At 45.1% G+C, this 26,056-nt stretch overlaps 1 protein-coding gene across 3 annotated transcripts in view; it reads right to left on the reverse strand.

Annotated features, from left to right (window-relative positions):
* The window catches only part of OTOA (otoancorin), a 56,940-nt gene that overhangs the window by 10,130 nt on the left and 20,754 nt on the right, over positions 1-26,056 (reverse strand). For all 3 annotated transcript variants that reach the window (XM_084762633.1, XM_084762634.1, XM_084762635.1), the window contains 8 exons: positions 25,407-25,524; positions 24,383-24,456; positions 23,899-24,034; positions 22,686-22,876; positions 19,397-19,490; positions 14,838-14,967; positions 12,233-12,420; positions 10,187-10,342 (listed from right to left, as the gene is read on the reverse strand). In XM_084762633.1, coding sequence (XP_084618759.1) covers positions 10,187-10,342; positions 12,233-12,420; positions 14,838-14,967; positions 19,397-19,490; positions 22,686-22,876; positions 23,899-24,034; positions 24,383-24,456; positions 25,407-25,524 — 1,087 coding nt within the window. The remainder of the gene's footprint in view (positions 1-10,186; positions 10,343-12,232; positions 12,421-14,837; positions 14,968-19,396; positions 19,491-22,685; positions 22,877-23,898; positions 24,035-24,382; positions 24,457-25,406; positions 25,525-26,056) is intronic.

A 26,056-nucleotide genomic window follows, 5' to 3' on the forward strand; every position in this document is an offset into this window, starting at 1 on the left:
TAATTCCAGCAGGAAAGCTATTCAAACCTCATGACTTGTCCACTGGAAAACCACTTTCTCCCATGTGCTATCGCTGGAGCCAGCTGCATCATGGGATCCACAGGTCCCACATGCCTACTCCTCCCCTGATCGTGCCATTTCTCTGTCCGGCCACAGTGACTACCTCTAGATTAGGCATGTATTCCAGGCAGGACTAACCAAGATTTTTGGCTAGATTAATTAGCAGAGCTTTTGTTTTTCATCTTGAACTCAGAAAGAAACACAGAGGGATCCTTGGAATGGCATGCACAGGTATCTTCTCAAACCCACTGCACTGAGAAAGCCTCCCACCTCAGAATGAAGCAAACTCAAAAGAAAGCAGAGACTCTCAATATGCAGAGAGCTAGATTCCCAGCAACTGTGCTGAAACTTCTGCATGAAGGTGTACCTGAGCTCTGAACTTAAACTTTTCTTTTTTTTACATAGGCATTTATATTATTACACATATATACAATAGATTACCTATAGCAAGAAGAAACACAAAACAATCAGGAATTGTATAAATGTTAGATTCATCATGTTTTGGCTATTTGCGTTTGACAGCCTTGAAGAAAACATCTTTCCTATCCTGGTGTGTCTAAAATTCTGAATGAAAATCAATATCTATCATATTTTGTCATTATCAACTTTAAATACCTAGCTAGGCCTAAAAACATCTTAACCCCTAAACAACTAAGCTTAATTGTAAAACTAAACTAGCTGGTCTTTAACCTGTGAGCAATGTGGTGATCTGAATGAAAATGCCTCCCCCCCCCCAGGCTCATATGTAGGTAGAATTGTTTGGGAAGGATTAGGAGGTGTGACCTAGTTGAAGTAGGTCTGTCACTGGGGATGGGCTGTGAGGCTTTGAAAGCCCACACCATTTCCAGTTAGTGCCACCCCCGGCTCCTTCCTTGGTGTGGATCAGATGTAAGCTCTCAACTTCTGCTCCAGAACTCAGCTATTTGTCTGCCTGTCTGCTGCCATGTTCCCCACCATGATAGTCTTGGGCTCACCCTCTGAAACTGTAAACCCCCAAATTCAATACTTTCCTTTATAAGTTGCCTTGCTCAGGCACGTACCTAAACATAATAAAGGTTATATACAGCAAGCCAATAGCCAACATCAAATTAAATGGAGAGATACTCAAGGAAATTCCTCTAAAATTGGGGACCAGACAAGGCTGCCCACTTTCTCCATATCTCTTGAAGTTCTAGCCAGAGCAATAAGACATCAAAAGGAGATCAAGGGGGTCCAAATGGGAAAGGAGGAAGTCAAATTATCCTTATTTGCAGATGATATGATAGTGTATATAAGTGACCCCTCCCAAATTCTACCAGATCAGTCCTACAGTTGATAAACACCTTCAGCAAATTGGCTGGATACAAAATTAACTGAAAAAAGTCGGTAGCCTTCCTTTATACAAATTATAATCATGCAGAGGAAGAAATTAGAAAAACTACACTCTTCACAATAGTCACAAGCAATATAAAATATCTAAGAATAACTCTAACCAAGCAAGTGAAGGACTTGTTTGAAAAAAACTTCAAATCTCTGAAGAAAGAGATTGAAGATTACATCAGAAGATGAAAGGGTCTCCCTTGTTCGTCGATCGGGAGAATTAACATAGTAAAATAAAAATGGCCATCTTACCAAAAGCAATTTACAGACTCAATGCAATCCCTATCAAAATACCTACACAATATTTTAAAGACATTGAAAGATCAATTCTCAACTTCATATGGAAAAACAAAAAAAGCCAGATTAGCTAAAACAATCCTAAACAATAAAAGATCCTCTGGAGGAATCTCCATACCCTATCTCAAGCTGTACTATAGAGCACAGTAATCAAAACACCTCTGCCTCCCAGCCTCCCAGCCTCCCAGCCTCCCTGCCTCCCTGCCTCCCTGCCTCCCTGCCTCCCTGCCTCCCTGCCTCCCTGCCTCCCTGCCTCCCTGCCTCTGCTCCATCCTTTCCTCCATAGGAAACATGCTTCTGCATTTCTAACTCTTTAAGCCCAACCATCCTTTGCGTTTTAGCCCAATTCAAATGTTATTTCTGCATGAAAAGCTCAAGCTAGAATGATTTTAAACGATTTTTTACTCTCTTTTCTACAGAACTGTATGTTTCCCTCAGTCATTAACCTCAGAGAATATAAATTATTTTTGTGCTAAAAAAAATTCCCCAGGGGTGTCTCCAAAGAAGTTTGTCTGATACAGGGTCTTGCATAATTCCAGCAGGAAAGCTATAGGCCACAGCAATAGGCTGGTTGATCAATTGAATCGAATCGAAGACCCAGAAATGAATCCACACACATATGGTCACTTGATTTTTGATGAAGAAGCCAAATCTAGTCAATGGAAAAAGGATAGCATTTTCAACAAATGGTGCTGGCCTACCTGGATATCTGCATGTAGAAATATGCAATTAGACCTACATTTGTCACCATGTACAAAACACAAGTCCAAGTGGATTAAAGACCTCAACATAAAACAAGAGACACTAAATTGGTTAGTAGAAAAGGTGAGGAAGAGCCTGGAACACACTGGCACAGGAGACAACTTCTTGAACAGAACACCAACAGCCCAGGCCTTAAGGTCAACAATAAATAAATGGGACCTCAGGAGGCTGAGAAGCTTCTGTAACGGGAGACACTGTCAACAGGACAAAGTGACAGCCTACAGACTGGGAAAAGATCTTCACCAACCGTACATCTGACAAAGGTCTAATATCCAAAATATATAAAGAACTCAAGAAAGTAAACACCGCCAAACCAAATAACCCAATTGAGAAATGGTTCTCAGAACTAAACAGAGAATTCTCAACAGAGGAATATCAAATGGCTGAGAAACACATAAAGAAATGCTTGGCCTCTTTAGTCATCGGAGAAATGCAAATCAAAATAACTCTGAGATTCCATCTTACACCAATCAGAATGGCTAAGATCAAAAATTCAAGTGACACTACATGTTGGCGAGGAGGATGTGGAGAGAGAGGAAGACTCCTTCATTGCTGGTGGGAATGCACACTTGTACAACCACTTTGGAAATCTATCTGGCGCTTTCTCAGAAAACTGGGAATAGGGCTTCCTCAAGACCCAGCTATTCCACTCCTTGGAATAAACCCAGAAAATGCTCCACCACACAACAAGGACATATGCTCAACCAGGTTCATAGCAGCCTTGTTCATAATAGCCAGAACCTGGAAACAGCCTACATGTCCCTCAGTAGAAGAATGGATAAAGAAACTGTGGTACATTTACACTATGGAATACTACTCAGCCATTAAAAACAAGGAAATCTCGAAATTTGTGGACAAATGAATGGAACTAGAAATGATCATACTGAGTGGGTTAACCCAGAAGCAGAAAGAATCACATGGTTTATACTCACTTATAATTGGGCAATGGCCCAAAAGGCATGTCCCATGAAAGTCTTCACTTAACAAGAGATTGGGATAGATGTGAGGACATCCTACTGGGACTCTAGGTAAGACAAATATAGGAGATGGGGAAATAGAAGGACCTAGAGGGTCCTAGAAACCTACAAGAAGAACATTGTGATGGGTGGATCGGGGCCCAGGGGGGTCTGCTCAAACTATTGCACTAATCAAGGACAATACAAGTAGTAAACATCGAACCCCTACTCTGATCTGCCCAATGGACAGCACATTCTTCATAGTTAGGGACTGACTCTGACATGAACTCTGGCACCCCATGTTTGACCTCCTCCCCTTGGTTGGGAGGCCTGGTGGCACTCAAAGAAAGAATAAGCTGGCTACCAAGATGAGACTTGATAGCCTATGACCATATAGTGGGGGAGGAGGTCCCCCTCGGTCTTAGACCTAGGGGAGGGGAATAGGGTGAAAGCAGGAGGGAGGGAGGAACGAGAGGATACAAGTGATGGGATAACAATTGAGTTGTAATCTGAATAAATTAATTAAATAAAAAAACAAGTTCAAAAAAATAAGTTGCCTTGCTCATAGTGTTTTGATATGGCAACAGAACAGTAACTAAAACCCGGGTTATTTTATACTGAGTTTGTTGCTTCTAATAAGTGAATGGGCCCTGATTCACTTGATTTACCTACACTGTACCTGAAAAGAATTCGAGTCAATTCCTTGGGGCTGAGCTACATAAGGAGGTGTGGGGGTCCTTCAGTGCTGGTAAGAGCAGGTAAGACTGATTACGAGAGGTCAGAAGACAAAGATGAGGTTAAGGCATCCAAGCATGAACACCCAGCATTGCAGTGGGATCACAGGTCACAGGACACAGGCACCATGGCCCCTTCTTTGTGTCATTCACCTGCATCACACAATACGATGGTTATAATGTTGAGAGAAGTGCTGAGAAATACTAAAACGCCACAGTGGGGTTCCACTTTCCATGTGGCTGCTGCTGTCACACCCCTCAATTCTATTTAGTTTCTGCATTCAGAGAGACAACTATCCCCCTGGACCCCCTCACCTCAAGCAGCATCCCCTCGCACTATTCGTGTGAGCATTCCATCCATCTCCTGTGTCACTTCTTACAATTTTTCAAACACTTCCCCTTGATCACTTACTTTTTTGTCCGTCTCACTGGTAGCTTCCCAAAGGACCATGTCTAGCTTGCAGCTGTGTTCTAAGTGTCCAGCACAAAGCCGGCTATGTGTTTTATGATTGAGTGAATAAATGGCCATCAGAGTGAGTAACCCATAGACATCATAGGAAAAATACATGCTTCTCTGAAAGAGCATGGCTTAGATGCCGTCACAAGGCAAAACTGTGAACATGAAATGTTCATATGTTAAACACCTGATCCCCAATTGATGGCACTAGTTCGGAAGGTTGTAGAAACTTCAGAAGGTGGAGCTTCATGGAAGAAATAAGACTACTGTGACTTGCCTCTGAAGGTTCTTCCTGACCCCCAGTGTCTTCCTTATTCTGTGTGTCTAGTCCACCATTAGCTGAAACCCCCCTCCTCCGCCACCCATGCTTGCCACCAGGATGTCCCGCCCACCACCCACACCTGCCACCAGGATGTCCCGCCCACCACCCACACCTGCCACCAGGATGTCCCGCCCACCACCCACACCTGCCACCAGGATGAGGGCATGTGACTGTGGGCCAACGCTTATGAAGCCATGAATGAAATAAGTCTTTCTTTTTTTATTTGTGTTGGGTGCTTTGTTACAGAAACAAGAAGTTAGCAGACTGGCTGCAGATGAATGGCCCTCAGCGGCTACCTAGCTCCTAGCTGCTATAGATGAGCTCAGAAGGCCTGCTTCCGCTTCCGTGCATCTGACTGAATGGTAATATGCATGCAGAGTAATAAAAGCTAGCGTGTTGAGTAATCAGCGTCTGCAGCGCCATTCAGCGAAGCTTTACCCACACTGCCTCATCTATTCCTCACCACAACCCTATTAGCCAAATATTAGTATTGTTCCTCTTTCACAAATAACTCCCTGGGGCATGAAGAGGATAAAACAATATTAGCTAACAATTCTATAGTGCAAAACCAGACAGAGGCAGGGGCATGGCTCATAGGGCCTGCCATGCAAGTGTGAAGAAGCACTCACATTAATGCCTGGTTAGCATGGATGCCCACCTGTAATTCTAGCACTCTGATGCCAGGGGCATGATCCCCAGAGCAAGCTGGCTCGCTGGACTAGGCAAATCAGTGAGATCTGGGTTCAATTGAGAGACCCTGAATAAACTGGAAAGGGCGTGTGAAAGACTCCTAGTGTCAACCTAGGGTTCTCTCTCTCTCTCTCTCTAGGGTTCTCTCTCTCTCTGTCTCTGTCTCTCTCTCTCTGTCTCTGTCTCTTTCTCTCTCTTTCTGTCACTCTCTGTCTCTCTCTTTCTCATACACACACACACACACACACACACACACACACACACATACACACGCACACAAACGAAATTTTAAAACCCAGACAGTGAGGGACCACATTCATCATTCATCTTAGCCAATGAAGATGTTTGCCTCTCAAGGGAAAAGAACTGGAGATTCAGCACTACCCAGTATCCTCGTACAGTCAAGTATTAGGCCCCACTCTGCCTAGCTCCTAAGAGCAGACAAGACTGGCTCATTCAGAGTGGTGTGGCCACAGACTGGATTTTTCTTCTTAGGGCTTCACAATCAGGTTTTACTAGTTGACTCATGGCAATTGGTGCTTCTCAAATATCATGGATGCTCATTTTTAAAATGAAAGTGCAAAATTACAATTCAAATAAAATGGCTTTGAAGATGTGATATTAAATTGTCCTTGCACCTGGAACCCAGAAAATGCAAGCTCAGCCTACAAGGTCATCAGTCAAAATGTATTTCCTTGAATGACTGGGCCAGTGTATATGTAATGCTTCTGAGACAATTAATACCAATACTTGTAGGCAATAATAACTACTGAAAAATGAGTGGCTGTAAGATTTCAGTCTCTCTGTTCATCCCTCTGACTTCTATAATAGTTTTTTCCCCTTATATTAGGTTTTAAGCTGAACTCTCTGCTAATGTAGTTCCTCCAGGTCTGACTATTAATCTAAAAACATGCATTTAAAGGTTTGATTGGAGGCTGAAGTTGAAGAACTGACTGCAAATGATATATGCAAATGTTACGTTTTCATATCCTTTTCAAACATATTGATATATCTCACTGCCATCCACGGGAATTAAAACTGGCACACGGGGAAGGGATGCGCTAGCATCTAAGTTAGATCTATTTTTCAGTTTCTTCCAGGCTGCAAATAAAATCATTTTAATATCAGGAATGGAATGTGGCTTTTCACAAACTAGCCAAAACCAGTTTTAGAGTCAGAGAACCGTGGGATTGCCCAGTGCTGGTGGAAGGGACTTCAGCTTGTTGAGTTTAATCTTTTTCACTCTTCAAACAGGGAATCCAACTCAGAGAAAGGGAAGTGATTGTGGAGGAAGTGAGTCACAGGGAAGTGAGCCTTGCCAGTTTTAACTTGGCCTCACTTCCTGTTCACTTCCTGCTTCCTGACTGCCCAGTCAGTGTGACCTCCCTGGCCTCCTTCTCATGCAGCCATGTTTTCCTTGTCTGAAGCCACACCTTGCCCACAATGGAATATGTCCCCTCACACTGTGACTCAAAATAACTCCTTCCTTCCTGACATGGCTTCTTGTCAGGTGTTTTGTCATAACAGTGAGAAAAGTAGCTAATGCAACAATTAACTTTTACTGGCCTTTATATATTACTGTTCAACAAGTTTTATCTTTTAACTCATTTAATTCTCGTGGCCAGGATCTCCATATTGCCCTGCTCCGGGTAAGACATGATTGACACCATGCTGTGTTTGAAAGATGCCACCAAGAATCATGGGACATCAGAACACTGATTACGAAAACCCCGTGAGAGAAGAGCCCACACTTTGGTTTTGCCTGCCTAGTGCCCACCCCCGTGGCTGAATGATGCCACTACTTTTCCTTTTGTCAACTACTCCGCATTAGTCACATCTGCTACCGTCACAAACTACCACCTGGTGGTAACGCATAAGTATTCACTTATAGTTCTGGAGGCTTTAAGTCCAAAAGTAACTAAGTAGGGTGGGTTCCATTCAAGACCTTTAGAGAGGCTGCATTTCCGTGGCTTTTCGAACTCCTAGTTAGTTAATTCCTTAATTCATGACTGCTTCTTCCATCTTCAAAACCATCAGCCTTGTACCTCAAACCCTGCCCACCTCTGCTCTCCTTATTGAGCTGTCCTCTGCGGCTGTGGCATCCTGGCTTCCTCGTGGAAGGCTCTTTGTGATCACACTGAACCCAACAGGATAATTCACATCTCAAGATCTTTTGTTTTTTAATGTTTACATATATGGGTGTGTGCCTGAGTGTATGTATTGCACCATATGTGTGCAAGTACCTGTGGATGCCACAGGAAGTCACCGGATCCCCTGGAACTGAAGTGAGGTGCCCCTGTGTGCCATGCATTGTGAACTTTGGGAGCTGGACCTAGGTCCTCTGCAAGAGCAACAAATGATTTTAACCACTGTCTGTCCAGCCTCCGTCTCAAGACCTTTAAATGACTTTCGTCTGTAAAGCTCCTTCCTGCAGTGGAACCAGTTGTATTTGTGGGTTTCTGGAAAGTTCTTCTGATTGAAGATCTTTGTGGAAGAGTTTTAGTCTGTCTGCTACACAGCCAGCCCGGCTCTCAGATCACCGTGTAGTCATAAAGACAGGAACTCCACTCAACGATAGCAGGTATAAACTACCAACATGTGCTACCCCAAACAGGAGTGATTGCTCAGAGCTGAGTGGTGTTAACGGTGGGACTTTCTGATATAACAAATGAAGAAGAGATGCATTTTGATGGTGCTGCTAGTTAGGTAGCTGAAAATAACTACTATGGGGTAGCTGGCCAAGAACAAAGCTAACTGGGGGGCGATTGTAACTAGATACCCCAAATACCTCGCTCAATCAAAACTGAAATCTGGGAGAACTTCTTTAGCCCACAGGAGATCAACAACTAAATATTCTCAACCCATTATAAACAACTGGAAAACTGAGCAAAACATAAAAAGTAATGGCATTAAAGTATTGAACAACCAGGGAGCATGTGTGTAAGGGTGATCATGAAGCAAGGTAAACAAAAATGAGCCTTAACATTGTCCTCCAAGGCACTTTCTACATCATCAGTCAGGAACCCAGGAGCCCAGTGGGCTAGCTGTGTTGAAGACATAGATATGAGGTCAAATAGCAAACCTAGCAAGCTACTCTCCCCACCAGCTCAGATCCCGGCACTCAGCAAGTAGCAGCCCACTTCTGCTGGCCCCTAGAAGATGAGAGTACCTTAGCATTCATTTATTCAATGCATATTTATTATGTGATGAAACATGCATGCGTAACCATATATTTTTAAGGAAAAAAATATGTGCTAGTCATCTTTTATGGATACAATTTCTGTGCCCAGGATCTAGCCTAAGCCAGTATAAATGTCAGAGGTAGTCCCCAGAGAAATGAAATCAAACTCTTAGATTGTTTTCTTCCTATAAGAGCAGCCTCAAAGAACTGACAGTCTGGATTTTTTTTTCCTATAAATAATTATACAAAAAGGTAAGAGAGAAGTTCAAGTTCAGGAAGGCCGAGGCATCTCTCATTTCAGGGACAAAGAAAGAGGAGGAAAATGGACAGAGAGGGTTCTACAAATCCGCAAAGATGTCTTCCTGAACACTGAGTCCTGCTTTCTACACATCTGGATGCCAGGAATGAAACTAGAGAGAGAATAAGAGCCAGGAGACAGTGGTAGGCTAAGCAGTTCTTAAAGTTCATGTGGCGTTGGAAAGAAGCTTTCACTCCCACCAGTCAGAGTGGAAAGACCTTGAAATACATGGAAAATAGGCACATTCTATAGAAGAACCATGTCTCATTGAAGGATTAGCCACAGAATAAAGATCACTCTGGCCCTGTGAAGCTCAAAAGAATGCAACAAAAAGATAAAAAATTATTACCAAACACTTAGATATAGCTCAGAGCACAGCAAAGCCTAGTATTCTTTATAGGGATACAACTAAATTTTTAAAACATTGGGGGAGATACAAGACAGGGTTTTTCTGTGTAGCCCTGGCTGCCCTGGAACTCAGAGATCCACTTGCCTCTGCCTCCCAATTGCTGAGGTTAAAGGCTTCCACCACCACAATCCGGTACCTAAATCAAACTTTTTAAAGATGTGACGTTTATAATGCCCATCAACCAGACAAAATTACTAGGTGTCATTGTTTCCCTGCCTTGCCTTTGAGCAAGTGAAAAATTACTAGGCTCTCAAATAAGTACAACCCTTAATTAGGAGAAAAATCAGTCCATTAATACATCCTGAGAGAAGCGGGAGAGATGACTATGTGGTCCTCCAGACTTTAATTCCAGGCAAACACATGAGGCAGCTCACAACCCCCTGTAATTCCAGTTCCGTGGGGACTGGTGCCCTCTTCTGCTCTTTAAGGGCACCTCTACACACACAACACACACATATACATAAAATTTTTAACAATAAAAATAAATCTCTTAAAAAGAAGGGAAGAAAAAGAGACTGAGAAATGACAATGATGATGGAAGTATTAGCAAGGACATAAAAGAAGCTATTATTAGTGCTATAAATCTATTCAGGGATATAAAGTCAAACGTCATCAATTAAGGGAATGAGAATCGTTTAAGAATCCAGGAACAGCTACTCACCTGCCCTTGGGTCCATTCTGTCTGCTGGCCCAGGGATGCTACAGTGTCCAGGGAGCTGAGGTCCAACTGCTCCAACTCACTCTCATTAAGAGCCAAAGCAATGTGTCCCAGGGAGACAATGTGGTGTTCCTTCCAGTGAGAAGGCAGGCCCCAAACCTTTAGGTGGGAGGAAAACAGACGAGACCAGACATGAGTCGCAGAACTTGCCATGGTCTATACTTACTATCCTCCCAAAATCCATCATTGAGACAAAAATCCCCAAGGCGATGGCATTAGAAAATTACTCCACCCTCACAAATGGAATTCCTGCCCTGTGAAAGAGACCTTGAGAGCTCCCGCCCACTTCCACTGTATTAGAGCAAGATGCTATAGGAAACCATCACCTAAAAAAAAATTCACACTCACCAGACATGGAATCTGTCAGAGCCTTAATCATGGACTTCCTAGCCACCAGAACTGTTAACCAGTATAAGGTATTTTATAGCAGTCCCATAGAATGAAACACACACACACACACACACACGCATACACACACACACACAGCTTTTTGTACCAAGTTGTGCCAAAATCCTTGCTGAGGTTGATAGTCTTTCACTGGGGGCATTCTTTTTTGGGAAATTAACCTAAGAAAATTATGAGACAAGTGCTCAAAGCCATATGTTCAAACATGTACCAAGGCTTATTTAGGGTTTAAACATGAAGCCTTCCCTGAAAAGCTCATGTGTTGAGGGCTTGGTTCCAGCTGGTGGTCATGACTAAGAAGTGGTTGGGCCATGGGGGAGCCATCAACCCATTGATGAGTTCACAGCCAAATGGACTGTTAGGATGTGAGGATGAAAAAAATAAGTCACGTAGGCACAAACCTTTGAAGGGTACTGGAGAATGTATGTATGTATGTATGTATGTATGTATGTATGTATGTATGTATGTCTGTCATCATTCCCCTCTCCTGGCTGCCATAAGTGAACATGCAAGCTTCATCATGGCCCCCCACCACAATATTCTGTTTTACCTCAGACCCAAACCCAGAGCCGCCGGCCATACCCTGAAGCCTCTGAAGCCATGAGCCAAGAAGAACCTTTCTTCCTTTTGGATCACCTTTACTTAGGTACTTTGTCACATTTGCAATAAAAAGCTGGCTGGCATGGGGAATTAATATTATATAAAAAAAAAAAGTCAAAGAATCCAAAGCTTAAGGCTAGCTAAATAAAGACCAGTCACAAAACAGTGATGTATGTTTCTCTTTCTGATACGGAAAAAACCCACATTGCTTGTGGAAGACAAGTTACTGAATAATGAGTGCGATATCATTTTTGTAACTTATAATGCGAACCAAGATATCCTGTATCTGCATGTTCTGAGAGCCGCAGACACAACAACCCATACAGATATTTACATTATGATTTAGAAATTACAGTGTTGAGGTAGCAATGAAGTAACTGTTGGTTGGGGGTCTCCACAGCATGAGGAACCGTATTAAAGGGTCGCAGCATTGGGAAGGTTGAGAGCCAATGCTACAAAGAGAGGCAGGGGGTTCTCCCATTTGAACCCAGAGCTCACTGCTTGGGTTTGTTGGGCTAAGCCAGCTTGCTCACCCCCATCTCTACCTCCCAACGACTGGGATCACGCTGGGTCCCCCTACTCCACCTGCTTTAACTTGGGTGCTAGGATTCCAAACTCCGCTCCCCACATCCTCAAGGAAAGTGCTTTAACCACCAAGCCATCCCCCTCCCCAGTCCCCCAAGGGAACTTTTTAAAAATGACTTCTGATCCCTTTCACACTCTCTTCCTGTTTTTGGATGAATCTGCAGCAGCTGCTGGGGAGGCCAGCTGCAGACAGCTGTTGGGGTTCTCCAAGAGCAGCAAACAAAGGTAGCATTCCTGCAAGCGGTTTAAGTCGGAACATGCACAGAATTTGATTGGCTAAGGTCACACGTCGCCTGTGTTCTGCCTCTGCCCCAGGACAGACATGTTAACTCAGATGAGGAAATCATGGCCACACTGCTAAATTTCAGCAATGGTTCCTGTTCATCCAGGCTGGCTCACCTGGGTCGCCTTCTCCTTCAGGGCTGTCAGCTGAGCCTGGCTGAAACCCTTCACAGCCCCCAGCAGTTCCACGTTCCTGATGAAAGTGTCCTCCCCCATGCAGAGAAGGACCTCAGGGTCCCAGCAGGCATTGGCTTCAGCTAACTTGAAGATATCATCTGAAGAGGGAGCCACAACTCCATGGCAACCTGAGGGGCACTCACGAGATGTGAGGGAGTAATAGGGGGAAGAGAATTGCGGAAAATGTTAGCTGCTTTCTTAAGTGATAATCTTCACTAAAGCTGATAGCAGGAAACCAAGGGCTCACACCCCTGGCCTTTTGTGGTCATGACCTGGTTTTACACATCCACCAAGAGGCTTCACCGCATTGCAATGAGCAGGTGGTATGTGCCTCTAATCCTAGTCCTAGGAGAGCAGAGTCAGAGGCCTTACTGACCAAATCTGTGAGTTACAGGTCACTGAGAGAGCCTGTGTTGCAGGAAGTCTTCACTGGGGAGGCCTAAACAAACGTCTCTCCTTCCTTACAGGGCTCCAAGGCAAACCAGTGCACAATTCCAGCCAACTCCAACTTGGGGGAACAAAGAGCTTATTGGGCTTAATTACGGAGTATGGGTAGGGATTTCCTTCCCAGGCTATGGGTGGCCCGAAAGCAACCACACCGCAATGAAATCTCACTCTGAATAAATGAGTAAGCAAACAGCGGCCAACCACCACTGCCCCCATCACCATCACTGGCAATTCTGATTAACTTTGCTCTCCTCATGCCGGGTATCAGACTGTATTTATCAGGCACTCAGTACAGATTATAAAAATGGTGACACACCTTGTAGGCCTGGTACTCAGGAGACTGAGGCAGGAAGACTCAAAGTTCAGGCTCGACCTAAGGATACATAGTCAGACCCCGTCTCAAAAGCAGGTGGCAGAGGAAGAAGTACTTTCTGGTAAGTTCTAGTGTCCAAGTCCTTTGGAGACTGGGAAGGTTTAAACTCATTAACCACCACAGTGACCACTGCAGTCCAGAGTGTGCATAACCACACCTCAGAGGGTGAAATCTGAGACACAGCCAGGCACGGTGGCTCTGCCCTGTAATCCCAGCACTAGAGAGGCTGATGCAGAAGGAATAGGAATTTGAGGTTGCCTGGACTACAGTGAGTTGCAAGCCACTGGGCTACAGAAAGAAACTCTGACTATTAAAAAAGAAAGAAAGAAAGAAAGAAAGAAAGAAAGAAAGAAAGAAAGAAAGGAGCGCCCTGCCCTGAGGACACAGGAACAAGAAAGCTGGCCCTGCCATGATAACACAGGAGTGAGTGAGCCAGCCCTGCCCTGAGGACACAGGAGTGGGTGAGCCGGCTGTCATGATGACATTGGAGTGGATGAGCAGGGCCCCGCCCTGAGGACACGGGAGCAGGAGAGCCAGAGCTGCTATGATGACATGGGAGCAGGAGAGTGAGCCCTACCCTGAGTACAAGGGAGCAGGTGATCCGGCCCTACCCTGAGGAGATGGGAGTGGGAAAACTGGCCCTGTCCCAAGGACAGGGGAGTGGGAGAGCAGGCCCTGCCATGATGACATTGGAGCGGATGAGTGGGGCCCTGCCCTGAGGACACGGGAGCAGGCTGTAATCCAGGGCTCTGAGTGGACCTCACCGCAACATCTACCCCATGCTGGAATACATGAAGGGGCCAGACCTGCAGATTCAAAGATTAAGAATCTCCCTGACACACGGCAACAATGGGATATCTGACAACAGTCCCAGTGAGGACCCAGTAACAATAGTGTAGGCCTCAAACCAGACCCATGACTTGTAGCAATGAACATTTGAAAGTAAGCATATGTGGGCAAAAGGCTATACTGCATGATACACTATAGCTTCTGTGACAAGATTTTTTGTCTGTTTTATTTTACTGGGGGGAGGAGAGGGATTTGGGGGCATGATGTGTAAATCAGACATTCAATAAAAGTAAAATAAAATTTTTTTTTAATTTAAGTATCAAATAAAAGTTATTTTGAGGAAAAAAAAAAGAAGGAAAGAAAGGAGCAGGGGGACCTCAGTCACCAAGAACCTGAAGATCTTAGAGAAAGTCACACAGCCAGTAAGTGACAAAGTCAGAATTCAAACCCTACCGACTTGTGCCATTTAGCTGCTAAGCTATAGCGATCCTTTAAAATGAGACAAATTAAGGCTACAGAGATGGCTCAGCAGTTAAGAGCACTAACTGTTTCAGAGGACCTGGGTCCAATTCCCAGAACCCAGGTGGCAACTTACAACCATCTGTGATGCGAGTTCCAATGGGTCAGTACCCTCTCCTGGTCTCTGACGACACTGCACACATGTGCCACATACATGTATGTAAGCAAAACTCTCCATACTCATAAAATAACAATTAATAAATCTTCAAAATCCATAAGCCAAATCTACTGAAATGTTTGTCACATGTTCACTCATCAAACTTTCAAGCCTGGCACCTGATTTCAAATCATGTTACAGAGCTGTCACTCTTTGTCCTGTGGGTTTTGCCATTTGAGAAGGAAGCTCGGTTATGTCACAAACTCAACCTAAAATAATGCCACCCTAGATGCAGGGTCAAACACCCTAGAAACACTCACCAGAAGTGGGGTCAAAGCTGGGGCTCTCATTACTGCTATTCCGAACTGACGCAAAGACAGCCCAGAGGAATTCTTTGGGGAGCAACATCCCAGTCATCTTAGAAGCTGTTTGTTGAAGGATATGAGGAAACTGGAGTTAAAAGGGAAAAAAAAAAAGAACACATGAGATGCATTTAAATCAGAATTTAAAGTGTATCACTACGTAATGCCTCAAGGTGGGGTTTTCTTCTTCATAATAGCCTGATGTATAAATTTAATCCCTCATCCAATTAATGTTGTCTCTAATAAGGAATACTACCAAAATGATATTTGATTTCCACAACAATAAGATAAACGCTAAATAACAGACATGCATCACCTTCCACCTATCAGATTGACAAAAATAAAGTGATAATAATTAATGCTGGACTTGGTGTAAACGACTGCACATGGGAGATTTTCCAGGACTGTTGCATGGTACGCCATCACCAAGTGAACTGATAATGGGAGATTTTCCAGGACTATTGAATGGTACGCCATCACGAAGCAGGCTGACAATATCTACAAAAGATGTAAGTTTGCATATATCTTTCTTGGTTTGGAACTACTTTAATTTTTAGCTTTATGTTTAATATTTTTTATTTTTTTTATTTAATTAATTTATTCAGATTACATCTAAATTGTTATCCCTTCACTTGTATCTTCCCATTCCCCCTCCCTCCCTCTTTCATCCTATTCCCCTCCCCTAGGTCTGTGACAGAAGGGGACCGCGTCCCCCACTATAAGATCACAGACTATCAAGTCTCTTCCTGGTAGCCTGCTTACTCTTCCTCTGAGCGTCACCAGATCTAGCCACCAAGGGGAAGTGGACAAACAGGGGCACCAGAGTTCATGTCAAGAAGTCAAACTTGGGGCCTGGAGAGATGGCCCAGTGGTTAAGGGCACCTGCTGTTCTTGCAGAAGACCCAGCTTCTATCTCCAGAACCCACATGATGCCTCACAACTATCTTCAAACACTCCAGTTCCAGGGGACCCAACACCCTCTGACCTCCTCGGGCACCAGGCATGCACATGGTACACAGACATACACATAGGGAAAACACTCACACACATAAAATATTTTGGTTGTGAGCCTAATGTTTAATGGCTGAGCCATCTCTCCAGCCCAAATACACATAAGATACATAGGCAGAGGAGGGTTACATATAAATTCTAGGCACAGCTTAACAATGGGAGAGCTTTAGGGGCACTTGAGGAGGTGTCATTCCTCATATAGAAATAGTCCGCTTTGTTGAGACTTGAGACGTCATTAGGAAGCCTGGCCTGTGGGCCCAGAAAATGCATCAGGCCCTCTAACAGGGCCCTGCCTCTCTGTGACATGTGCCCCCTGTTGAGGCACCTCCCCTCTCAGAACTAGAGTCACCAGGCACACATTCAGTTCTTATCCTTGGATGGATGAAAGAGATGCCTACAAATTATACAGTCAACCCTGAATGCCATAGATGCTGAGTCAGATAGTCCAGTATGGTGACCACTCCAGAGTCTCCTCAGAGCTCCACCTATTTATCTCCCTCCCTCTCTTCCTGCTCCCCTTGCACAGGGTCTCTCTACAGTAGCTCAAGCTGACCTTGAACTTGCAATACTCTCTCCTTGGCCTCCAGAGTGCTGGGATTATGAGTCTCTGCCACCAAGTGGCTCTCTCTAGCTTATTCTAATGTCCACTAAGGTTCTGCAACATTCACACACTGCATAGTCAATTCCCCTTTGGTCAAGGATGGACCACAAGTACAATAATGGTCCCACGTGTGTGTGTGTGTGTGGTAATGCTGCTTAAGCAGTTATATGAAAGGACAGCCAAGGGCCAGCAAGTTGGCTCAGTGAGTAAAGCATTTGCTGCCAAAGCTAGGCGACCTGAATTCCATCCCTGGGAGCCACATAGTGGAAGAAGAACTGATTCCCCTATTCTCTGATTTTCACATGCACATGTGCATGCATGCGCTCACACACACACAGGAAGGAAGGGAGGAAGGAAGGAAGGAAGGAAGGAAGGAAGGAAGGAAGGAAGATAGTTTTTTGAAAAGATAGCCAGGTCCTGCTTGATAACTTTTGGTCAATGGGCCACATAACAACAGTGCGCCCAAGAGATGATGTCACTTGTTGCTATCAGTTTGTGTGATATGTTCTAATCTACAGTGTTGCTCAATGAGGAAATCACCTTAGGATGTATTTCGCCTATGCTTCCCCCCATCCCTCATGACTGTATTAATAGTTAATATCTTTACCTTTTAAACATTTATTTATTTGGGGGATGCACATGCCATGGCAAATGTGTGGAGGTCAGAAGACAGCTTTGGGGAGTCAGTTCTCTTCTACCATTTAAGTCTGTGGGCTCAAACTCAGATCTTCAGGCTTGACAGCAAGTGCCTTTAGCCATGGCCTTTACAGTTATAAGGGTTGGGGGGGGGGGTTGTTTGGTTTGCTTTTTTTTATGCAAAGTGCATAGGCAAGTGCCTGGGATTTTCTACTTTCTAGTTTTAAGAGGAGTGTGTATGCACACATGGGTGGGGCTTTCTGAAAAGAACCCGAGGAATCTGGGAGTGGAGACTGCCTCTCAAGGAAGGGGGGGGCTGCTTTGCATCCAAGAGCTTCTGGGACATTCAGGATCTGTTTAACCAGAAGTATGTATATCTTGTTTTATTTTTAAAAGCATAGAGAATAATCCAACAAAGCCTGCACATGCCCACACTGCCTGCAGCTTCAGAAATAAAACATCACAGACACAACTGACAGGCTCAGCCCTCCCCCTCCCCCTCTCCTCCCCCTCCCCCTCCCACTTTGCTCGCGCTTAGATGTAACAATGACCCTGAATTTAGCATTAACCATTCTCCTGTACACTTCTGAACCACTCCTGTTTTGCACATGCTCAAAATTAATTTAGCTAATATTTATTCATGTACTGAGTATCCTAGCACCACAGTTGGTTGCAGTGCAGGGATTTTTATAGCCCCATGATGTTTCTCGGGTCTTGCCATGTTGATAGAAGTCTTTTTACAACCTCACAAGTGATTTTTTTAATAACAGATCTGCATATAATACTCACATATATATTGTTTGAGATTACATATTTGGACACCAAAAAGATCTTTTTTCTATGGCTGGACATATATGCTGTGCATACGTGGCACTGGGTGGCAGGCCCTTGCTCGGGCCCCACCAAGCGCACGCACTGTGTACCTTGTGTTTGTGTGTGTGTGTGTCTGTGTGTGTCTGTGTGTGCAAGCATGGGTGTGAGAACATGGGGTGTGATCTGTCCTAAAGCTGATCACTTTCCTCTACCTCGAAGGAAGGAGATTTGCCTTTGGCTGGTGGTGTGCCACTGTCCAGCCAAAGCCCTCAAGAGAATGGGATTCTTTTTCCTAAAGTGTGAGCCCTGCACTGTCAGGAGACCCATGAACAGCCTCAGAAACCAACTTAGGATGCAGAAGGATAGAAACAACCCATCTTGTTCAATGCCAGTAAGACTGTGGGGACTGCTGTCACTGGGGTGATTAACCTTGATTGTCTCCTTGACTAGGTTAAGAATCTTCTAGATTAGTGCAGCTCACCTTTGTGTGTCTCTGAGTTTTCCAAGCAAGATTAGATCATGAGGGCTTGGCCCAATCAATAGATCACTCTCTTGATGGGTTCATGTTATGACAGTTTTATTGGGAGGTGGTGAGCAGGAAGGAGGCAGGGTCTAGTCAGAGGAAGTACATCCCTGGGGGCATAGCCTTGAAGGTTACAGCCTGCCATGGTCTTGTCCTGCATTTGCCCCCTGCTTTCCGTGTGCCAGCCATGAAGAACAGCCTCCCTCACACACTCCTGCCGCTGTGAGGTTCTGCCCAAGCACACAGCACCAACTGACCAACCCTCCAAAACCCTGAGTCGAGATGACTCCCTCTGTTGCTCTTCCCGTGTCCTGCTCACGGCCACGGAGTTGCACAGCAGAGAAGGGCAGGCAGGCTTGTGCTTGTTTTCCCTGCTGCTTGACTTTGACTCACTTACATTGTAGCTGAAGTCCGCACAGTAAAGAGTTGTGGTTTGATTATTGTCCATGTGACTATTCTCCTTTGGGTCTACGATCTAGAACGGGTGTGTGTGTCAGGTGCTCACACACAGCAGAGTACTAAGATGAGTGGCAGCAGCTGCGCTGACCACATCTGCAGGGGGAAGGTCTTGAGTTCATCTAGCTACCAGCTTCCCTAGAGCCTTGGATAATCTTACATGAAGCCAGAAATATCAGAGGTGTCTGAGACTTGGTAGAAGCTTCAAGAACCACAGACTCTGTCAGCAAACTGACAAGTTATAATCAACCACACTTCCTCTCCCTTTCTCCTTTAGTCTTCTTGGCCATTTATTTTTATATTTTATTTTATGTAGGTGTCAGATCCCTCAGAACTGGAGTTACAGACACTTGTGAGCTGCCATGTGGGTGCTGGGGATTGACCCCAGGTCCTCTGGAAAAGCAGACAGTGCTCTTAACCACTGAGCCATCTCTCCAGCCCCTCCATCAGCCTTCTTAATATAAGGCACAGTGATACCTTTGTGGCCACAGTGTGTAATTCGTCTCCTGAGAAAAATGCTAAGAAAGGTGCCAAGTCCTTCGTCGTCTCTGCTGTCCAGTTCTGAGGAGGTCTAGGAAGAGATACAAGAAGCAAAATGAAAGGGCATGCTGTGATGATAACTGATGCCGTTGCATCTCACCATCCTCCGTACCCAGAAAGGCTGTCAGTCAAGTCTTCTCACTTCTCTGACCAAAAGGAAAAAACAATAGGTAATCAATATAGGCTGACCTATCAGAGCCATCCCTGGGACTTCTGCTGCAACTACCAGGAGGTTCTTCCTTTTCTCTGGTATCTCTCCCATGAAAGAAAATACTAGAGGTCACCCTTGTCGCCACATGGAGAAAACGCAGGCCGCACTAAGGCCACTGAGATGAGGGGTGGGAGAAATAACACCATTTGAGGCCATGGATCCAGCCGTACCTGAAGTCCACCTATAGAATTCTTTACCTATAAACATTTCAGGAAGAGTCATTTACACTCTAGAAAATAGCAAAATGCCTGTGACAAATGACTAGTGTCAAAATATTTATTCCCAGCACTCAGTAATTGAGATGGGACACTAGGAGTTTGAGGCCATGCTAGGCTACATAGTGAGTTAGTTCCAGGCCAGCATGGGCTGTAGAGCAAGACCCTGTCTCCAAAAGAACTGAAAACAAAAGGAGGAAAGGAGCTAGAGAGATGGATCAGCTGTTAAGAGCACTTCCTGTTCTTTAGAGGACCAGAGTTTGGGTCCCAGCACCCATATCAGGCAGTCCACAATCACCTGAAAGGGGTTCAAGATTCAATGCTCTCTTCTGGACTCCATGGGCACCTCCACTATGTAAACACACACACACACACACACACACACACACACACACACACACACACACACACCTAAAAATTAAATATAAATATAAAAAAATTTAAAGCTGTCATCTCAACACTAACTGATATCAAGGTCCTACTGACATGTCTGATCCACAACAGGAAATTCTACGTAGGAAATGACAGTTCTGGTTGGATCCAGGGAGCTCGCATTTACCTAGATCCAGGTTTCTTTTTCATCATCAATAATAATATCTTTTTAAAACACATTTTGTTGCTCTGTGTATCTCTGGTTGTTCTGGAACTCACTCTGTACACCAAGATGTCCTTGAACCCAGAGATCCTCCTGCCTCTGCCTCCTGAGTGATGGGATTAATGGTGTGCACCACCACTGCCCAGCCTAAATATCTTTTTTAAATTTTTATTGTATTCATTTATTTATGGAGGAAGGGCATGTGTCACAGCAGGCATGTTAAATAAGTCAATTCTTTCCTTCCACCAAATTATCCAAGAAATAGAATTCAAATCACCAGCCTTAGCAACAAGCACCTTTACTCCATGAGCCATCTCACCAGCCAATCATCAGTATCTTAACAAAAAATAATAATGTAGAGAAATAGAAGTTGTCGCTCACTAATGCTAAGAGTGCAAGATGGGGCAGCCTCTGTGAAAGACATTTCCATGGTTTCTTACAAAACAATATGGCCCAGCAACTGCACACTTCTGCATTTACAAAAGGGTTCTGAAAGCTCATGTCCCTAAAATATCTGCTTACAAATGTTTACAGCAACTTTAATTATAATGGCCAAAATTTGGAAGGCATGGAGATGCCCTCCAGCGAGTGAGTGCATAAATCACCCCAGACACCTCCAGACAGTGGGCTATTGAAATGAAGCATCAAGCCATGAAAAAGCAGGAATAAATAAATGGTATTAGGTGGGAAAAGCCTGTTTGAAAAGGCTAAGTACTGCATGTTCCCACTACGTGACCATCAGAGAAGACAAAGCTGTCAGTGGTAGCCAGGGGTACAGGGTGGAGGACTGGCCAGGCAGAGCAGAGGCTGGTAAGAGTCGAAAAATACTAAATATTCTTATTTTTCATTTAATCATTTTTACATTATGGGGGAGCACATGCCATGGCACACGTGGGAAGGTCATAAAACAGGTTACAGTTTCCCACTATCTCCCTCCACCACGTGGGTTCCAGGAGGGGAGTTCAGGCCATCTGACTTGGCTGCAAATGCCTTTCCCGACTGAGACAGTTGGCGTCTCAAGACAGGGTTTCTCTGTGTAGCCCTGGCTGTCCTGGAACTCACTCTGTAGACCAGGTTGGCCTTGAACTCTACCTCCCTGGTGCTAGCATTAAAGTATGATATTTTAATGGGCTCAGTATGATGAAATTTTAATGGGGACTATGGCATCACACATTTGCCCAAGTCTAACGGATGTATACCAAGAGTGAGCCCTCGAGTAAACTCTGGACCTTGGGTGATAATGTCAACAATGATGCTGATTTGATTAGAATAAATATGCAGTTCATGGATTAGAATACATACACAGTTGTGGTAGGGAATGATGAAATAAGGAAGCGATGCCGGAGGACTCAGTGGGCAGAGGAGATACACAGGAGTCTCTACCTTCCTCTCAACCTCTCTATGAGCCAAGAACTCCTCTTGCCAGGACCTATAATCCTGGGACTCAGGAAGTTGAGTCAAGGCAATTACAATTCAAGACTAGCCTGGGCTACATAACTCAAGGCCAGCTGGACCTACACAGAAAAAAAGCCGGCCTCAAAATAACAAGGGCCAGGGATGGAGCCCAATGGAAGAGCCCTTGCCTAACATGAACAAGGCACTGGCCTCTATCCCCAGCATTCAGAAAGCAGCCCCCCAAAACAATGGAATACCAATAGATTACATTTAAAGTGTCATATCTTTGTGAGTGCATGTGCATGTGTGTGAGTGATTGTGCATACATGTACAGGTGTATGAAGAAGCCAGAGGATAACCTTGGGTGTGAGTCCTCAACAACTGTCCACCTGTTGTCGTTTTTGGACAGAGACTCTCAGTGTCCTGCAGCTGGACTAGTAAGCTAGCCCCAGTTCCCCAAGGCTGGGGTTACAGACACAGGTCACCACACCTGGCTGTTTTGCATGTTTTCTGGAAATTGGGCTCCGGTCTCAATGCTTGTGCAGCAAGCACTTGGCCAATGAGGCCTTAAAGGACCATTTCCTCAAAACTCCTTCACCTCCAAACACGAAGGTGAGTCGATGATGGCCTGCTGCCAGCTGCAACTGTTCCCGTTGGCAGGGAGCCTGAAGCCAAGAGGTGAAAGGTCGCGTATTCAGAGTCAGCGGAGGTTTCTCTTCCTAGCCTGGTGGTCTTCTTCACAGAGAACAGGAAGCAGCAGCAAGCCACCCTCACCCAACCTGACGCACCCCCACAGCAGGCCCCTCTTACCCCCACTGCTCCAGGAGCCTGAACCTCACAGCAGCCTTCTGCTCAGAGCTGAGAGCCGTGCAGCCTCTGAGGCCATGCAGAGCGGTGGCCCAGGCTCTGGGCGAGATCCCTCTCTCAATGAAGGTGGCTGGCAGGTGGCACAGGAGGTTACCCACAATGTCCACGGTGTACTCATCAGCAATGACACCATCCTGAAACCAACAAGTACAGCTGATGAGAGACCCAGCTGGGAGCAAGCTCGTGACCTGTTGAGAAAACTCCCCATCCGCAAACCCCACAAAGCGTCCTGGATCAGAATAGCCTGCCTTGCCACAGACCACCAAAGATGGTGGCGAGTCTGATTCCCCCACTCAGGGAAGTGGGCCTCGGGTGCTTGGGAACTCCCAGATTAGCGCATGCTCTGCACTCAGTAAATGGAGACTGTTGTCACTGTTAATATTGTGGAGTTTGATAAGCAAGGGCAAGACACACAGCTCAGTGGTAGAGCACTCTCCCAGAATGCACAAGGTCCCAGGCTCCATCATCAGCAACATAAGGCAGTTATCATGGCCTGACATAGGAAGCAGCACTTGAGCCTCCAGAACTCTTTCTCAAAACATAGCATGCGCAGAGTGTTTGCTAGGGCTAGGACACTGTGCTGTGTTACGGGCCTCAGTCCATTCCACCATCAAAGGAACTATAAGAACCAGTCATTTGTGCTTTATAAAGATAAAGAAATGTCCAGGTCCCCAAACATTCTGTCCAGGACCCTGGCATTCAGCAAAGCATTACCCACTTAATGCCCACAGGAGTTGCAGAATGAGGTCCTATTGCATCCACCTTACACACGAGGGTGCTGAGGAAGGGTTTGCCACAGAACCAGCTGATCACAAGGCTTGAAAAGAACCCATTCCATCACAGTGGCTGTCCAGCATTCTCTCTCCGAGATGGAAGTCTCCAGAATGGCAAAGATCACCCCACACAATAGTTTCAGTGCCAGCTCTGAGTCAGAGCTTTTACAAGGCAGACTTGGTAACCATCACTGCAAGCTCAAGATCCCATTAAATTCCCCTCCACAGCTTCTGGAGACACACACACACACACACACACACACACACACACACACACACACACAAACACACACACACACACACACACAGATTCCCTGAGACTATCACAAACACGCTGAAGGGACAGAGCACTAAGCAAAGTGTCTCTCAGGAATTCCTCTTACCACACAATGTTGCACCTTCCTGATGATCAAACTTCTTTTGTGGGAATCTAAAACCAAGGTGTCCAAGTGTCTCTTCCCCAAGCTGATGAGAAAACGCACACAGCGAGAGGGAGGAACTGATGCCAGGAGGCGGGACCTACAGAGAGACCAGAAGATGAAAGAAAGCAGTGTCCGCTCTGCACTGGCCCCGGGTACCAGAGGCAACATCAACACCAGATACCACCTCCAGGGATGCCCTGTAGGCATGAGCTCTCCCAGAGATGTACCTTGTGTGTGAAAGCAAGTCTGCCCATCACAATCTAATTTAGAGTCTATGTGAAACCTTGTCCATTCAGAGCTCAGAAGTAATCCCAAATTCCTAGGTCATGGGGTGTCTAAGGCATTCTCCACCCTGCGTCTGGTTCCTTAAAAAAGCCAGGGGGATCACAAACTCTGGGGACCCACCCCCTTATCTGGTGGCTGAGTCAGAAAGGAGCTCACTTACGGGAGGGAGGCCAAGAGGAATGGTGGCATAGAGGACCTTGAAACTTCCCAGTATTTCCATGCTAAACAATTGACCTGAAAGATAAGCACCAGCAATAATAAAAGCAAGAACATACAATGCTTTATAAATGCCCATTTATGTAACAGAATGCCTCATGGTGTAGGTACCACTCCTTTGAACACTAATAGCTGAGGGAACAATCTCATTTATGATTACAAAAGAAAGAATGAGATAGCATCTATGTCCCCCAATAGGAAGTCAAATGCCTGGCATGTGAATAGGACAGAATATTATGTGACTGTTTTGATTTTTCATTATGTTTATTCATTTATGTATGTGAGCAAGGATGCCACAGAATGCACTTAGAGCCCAGAAGACAATTTCAGAAGTCAGTTCTTTTCTTCCACCACGTGTATCCCAGGGACTATGAACCCGGGTTTCCAGGCTTGACAGAAAGTGCTTTTACCTGCCAATCCATCTTTATGGCCCTTATGCCACTATTTTGATATAACAATGTAGATTTATTTCGTATCATGATGATTGTACAGAGAGGGGGGGAAAGGTAGTTAGTATGACTTCATTTTTTTTTACATGTATTGGAGAGAGGGTCTTTGTGCCTACAGATAAGAGGTAAGGGATGAGCCAGGCGATGGTGACACCTGCCTTTAATCCCAGCACTTAGGAAGCAGAGCTAGGCAGATCTCTGAGTTCAAGGCCAGCCTGGTCTACAGAGTCAGTGCCAGGACATCCAGGACTATACAGAGAAACCCTGTTCTCAAAAGACAAAACTCAAACAAACAGAAAGAGTTACAGGAACCTGGAATGCAACCTGTTATCCACCCAGGAAGATAATTTATCAGTGACATCCACCCTGGGAGCAGATGTGCTTTCTATATCTGGTTCTAGCTAGTTCGATATTTTATCTGCATAATTTTGGTATAAATATCTTTAGACACCACAGTTAATCTAGGCCCAACCCTGGCATCAAGAGAGAGCTAGAAGCAGGAACACGCTCCAGTGGTACCTGATCTGGTGAGAGCAGGAAGAAGTTGTTCTCGAAATACTGGAAGTGGGCCAGGAAGACATGGGCACTCATGGCATCAATGTGTGAGCACTGCACCCCTTTCACCAGCTGTCCGGCACTGGGAAACAAAACGAGGGCCTCTGAGAAGGGGAGAAGAAGAAGGAAGGGACCAAAGAAGGCATGTTTCACCTAACACAGGCTGAGCACTCAATAGCACTAACTCGTGATGGGATCGTCAAACACCCCTACAAGGCTCTGAATTTCAGCATCTGGTCCTCAGAGTGTTATTTTTGGGAGATTCTAGAAACAGTAAGTAAGTCACTGGGGCCAGGTCTTTGGGATCATGGCTACATCTTGTCTTCCTCTCTGCTTCATGGCCCACCACAATGTGAACTGCTGTGTTCCACTCTGCCCTCCGTGCCGTGATGGACTGAGGCCTTTGAAACTGTGAGCCAAGACAAAAACTTTCCTTCCTTTAAGTCGCTTTTAAATTTTTTTAATTGAGTTTATTTTGTGTGTGTATGCATGAGCACGTAAATGGCATGCATGTGGAGATCAGAGGATGACGATCTGCTGGACTTGGGTCTCTTCTTCTACCCCATGGTTCCATGGCTTGAACTCAAGACATCGGTCTTAGCAGCAAGCGCCTT

Source organism: Acomys minous (assembly GCF_964271855.1).
Source record: "Acomys minous genome assembly, chromosome: 2".
NCBI classification, from domain to species: domain Eukaryota; kingdom Metazoa; phylum Chordata; class Mammalia; order Rodentia; family Muridae; genus Acomys; species Acomys minous.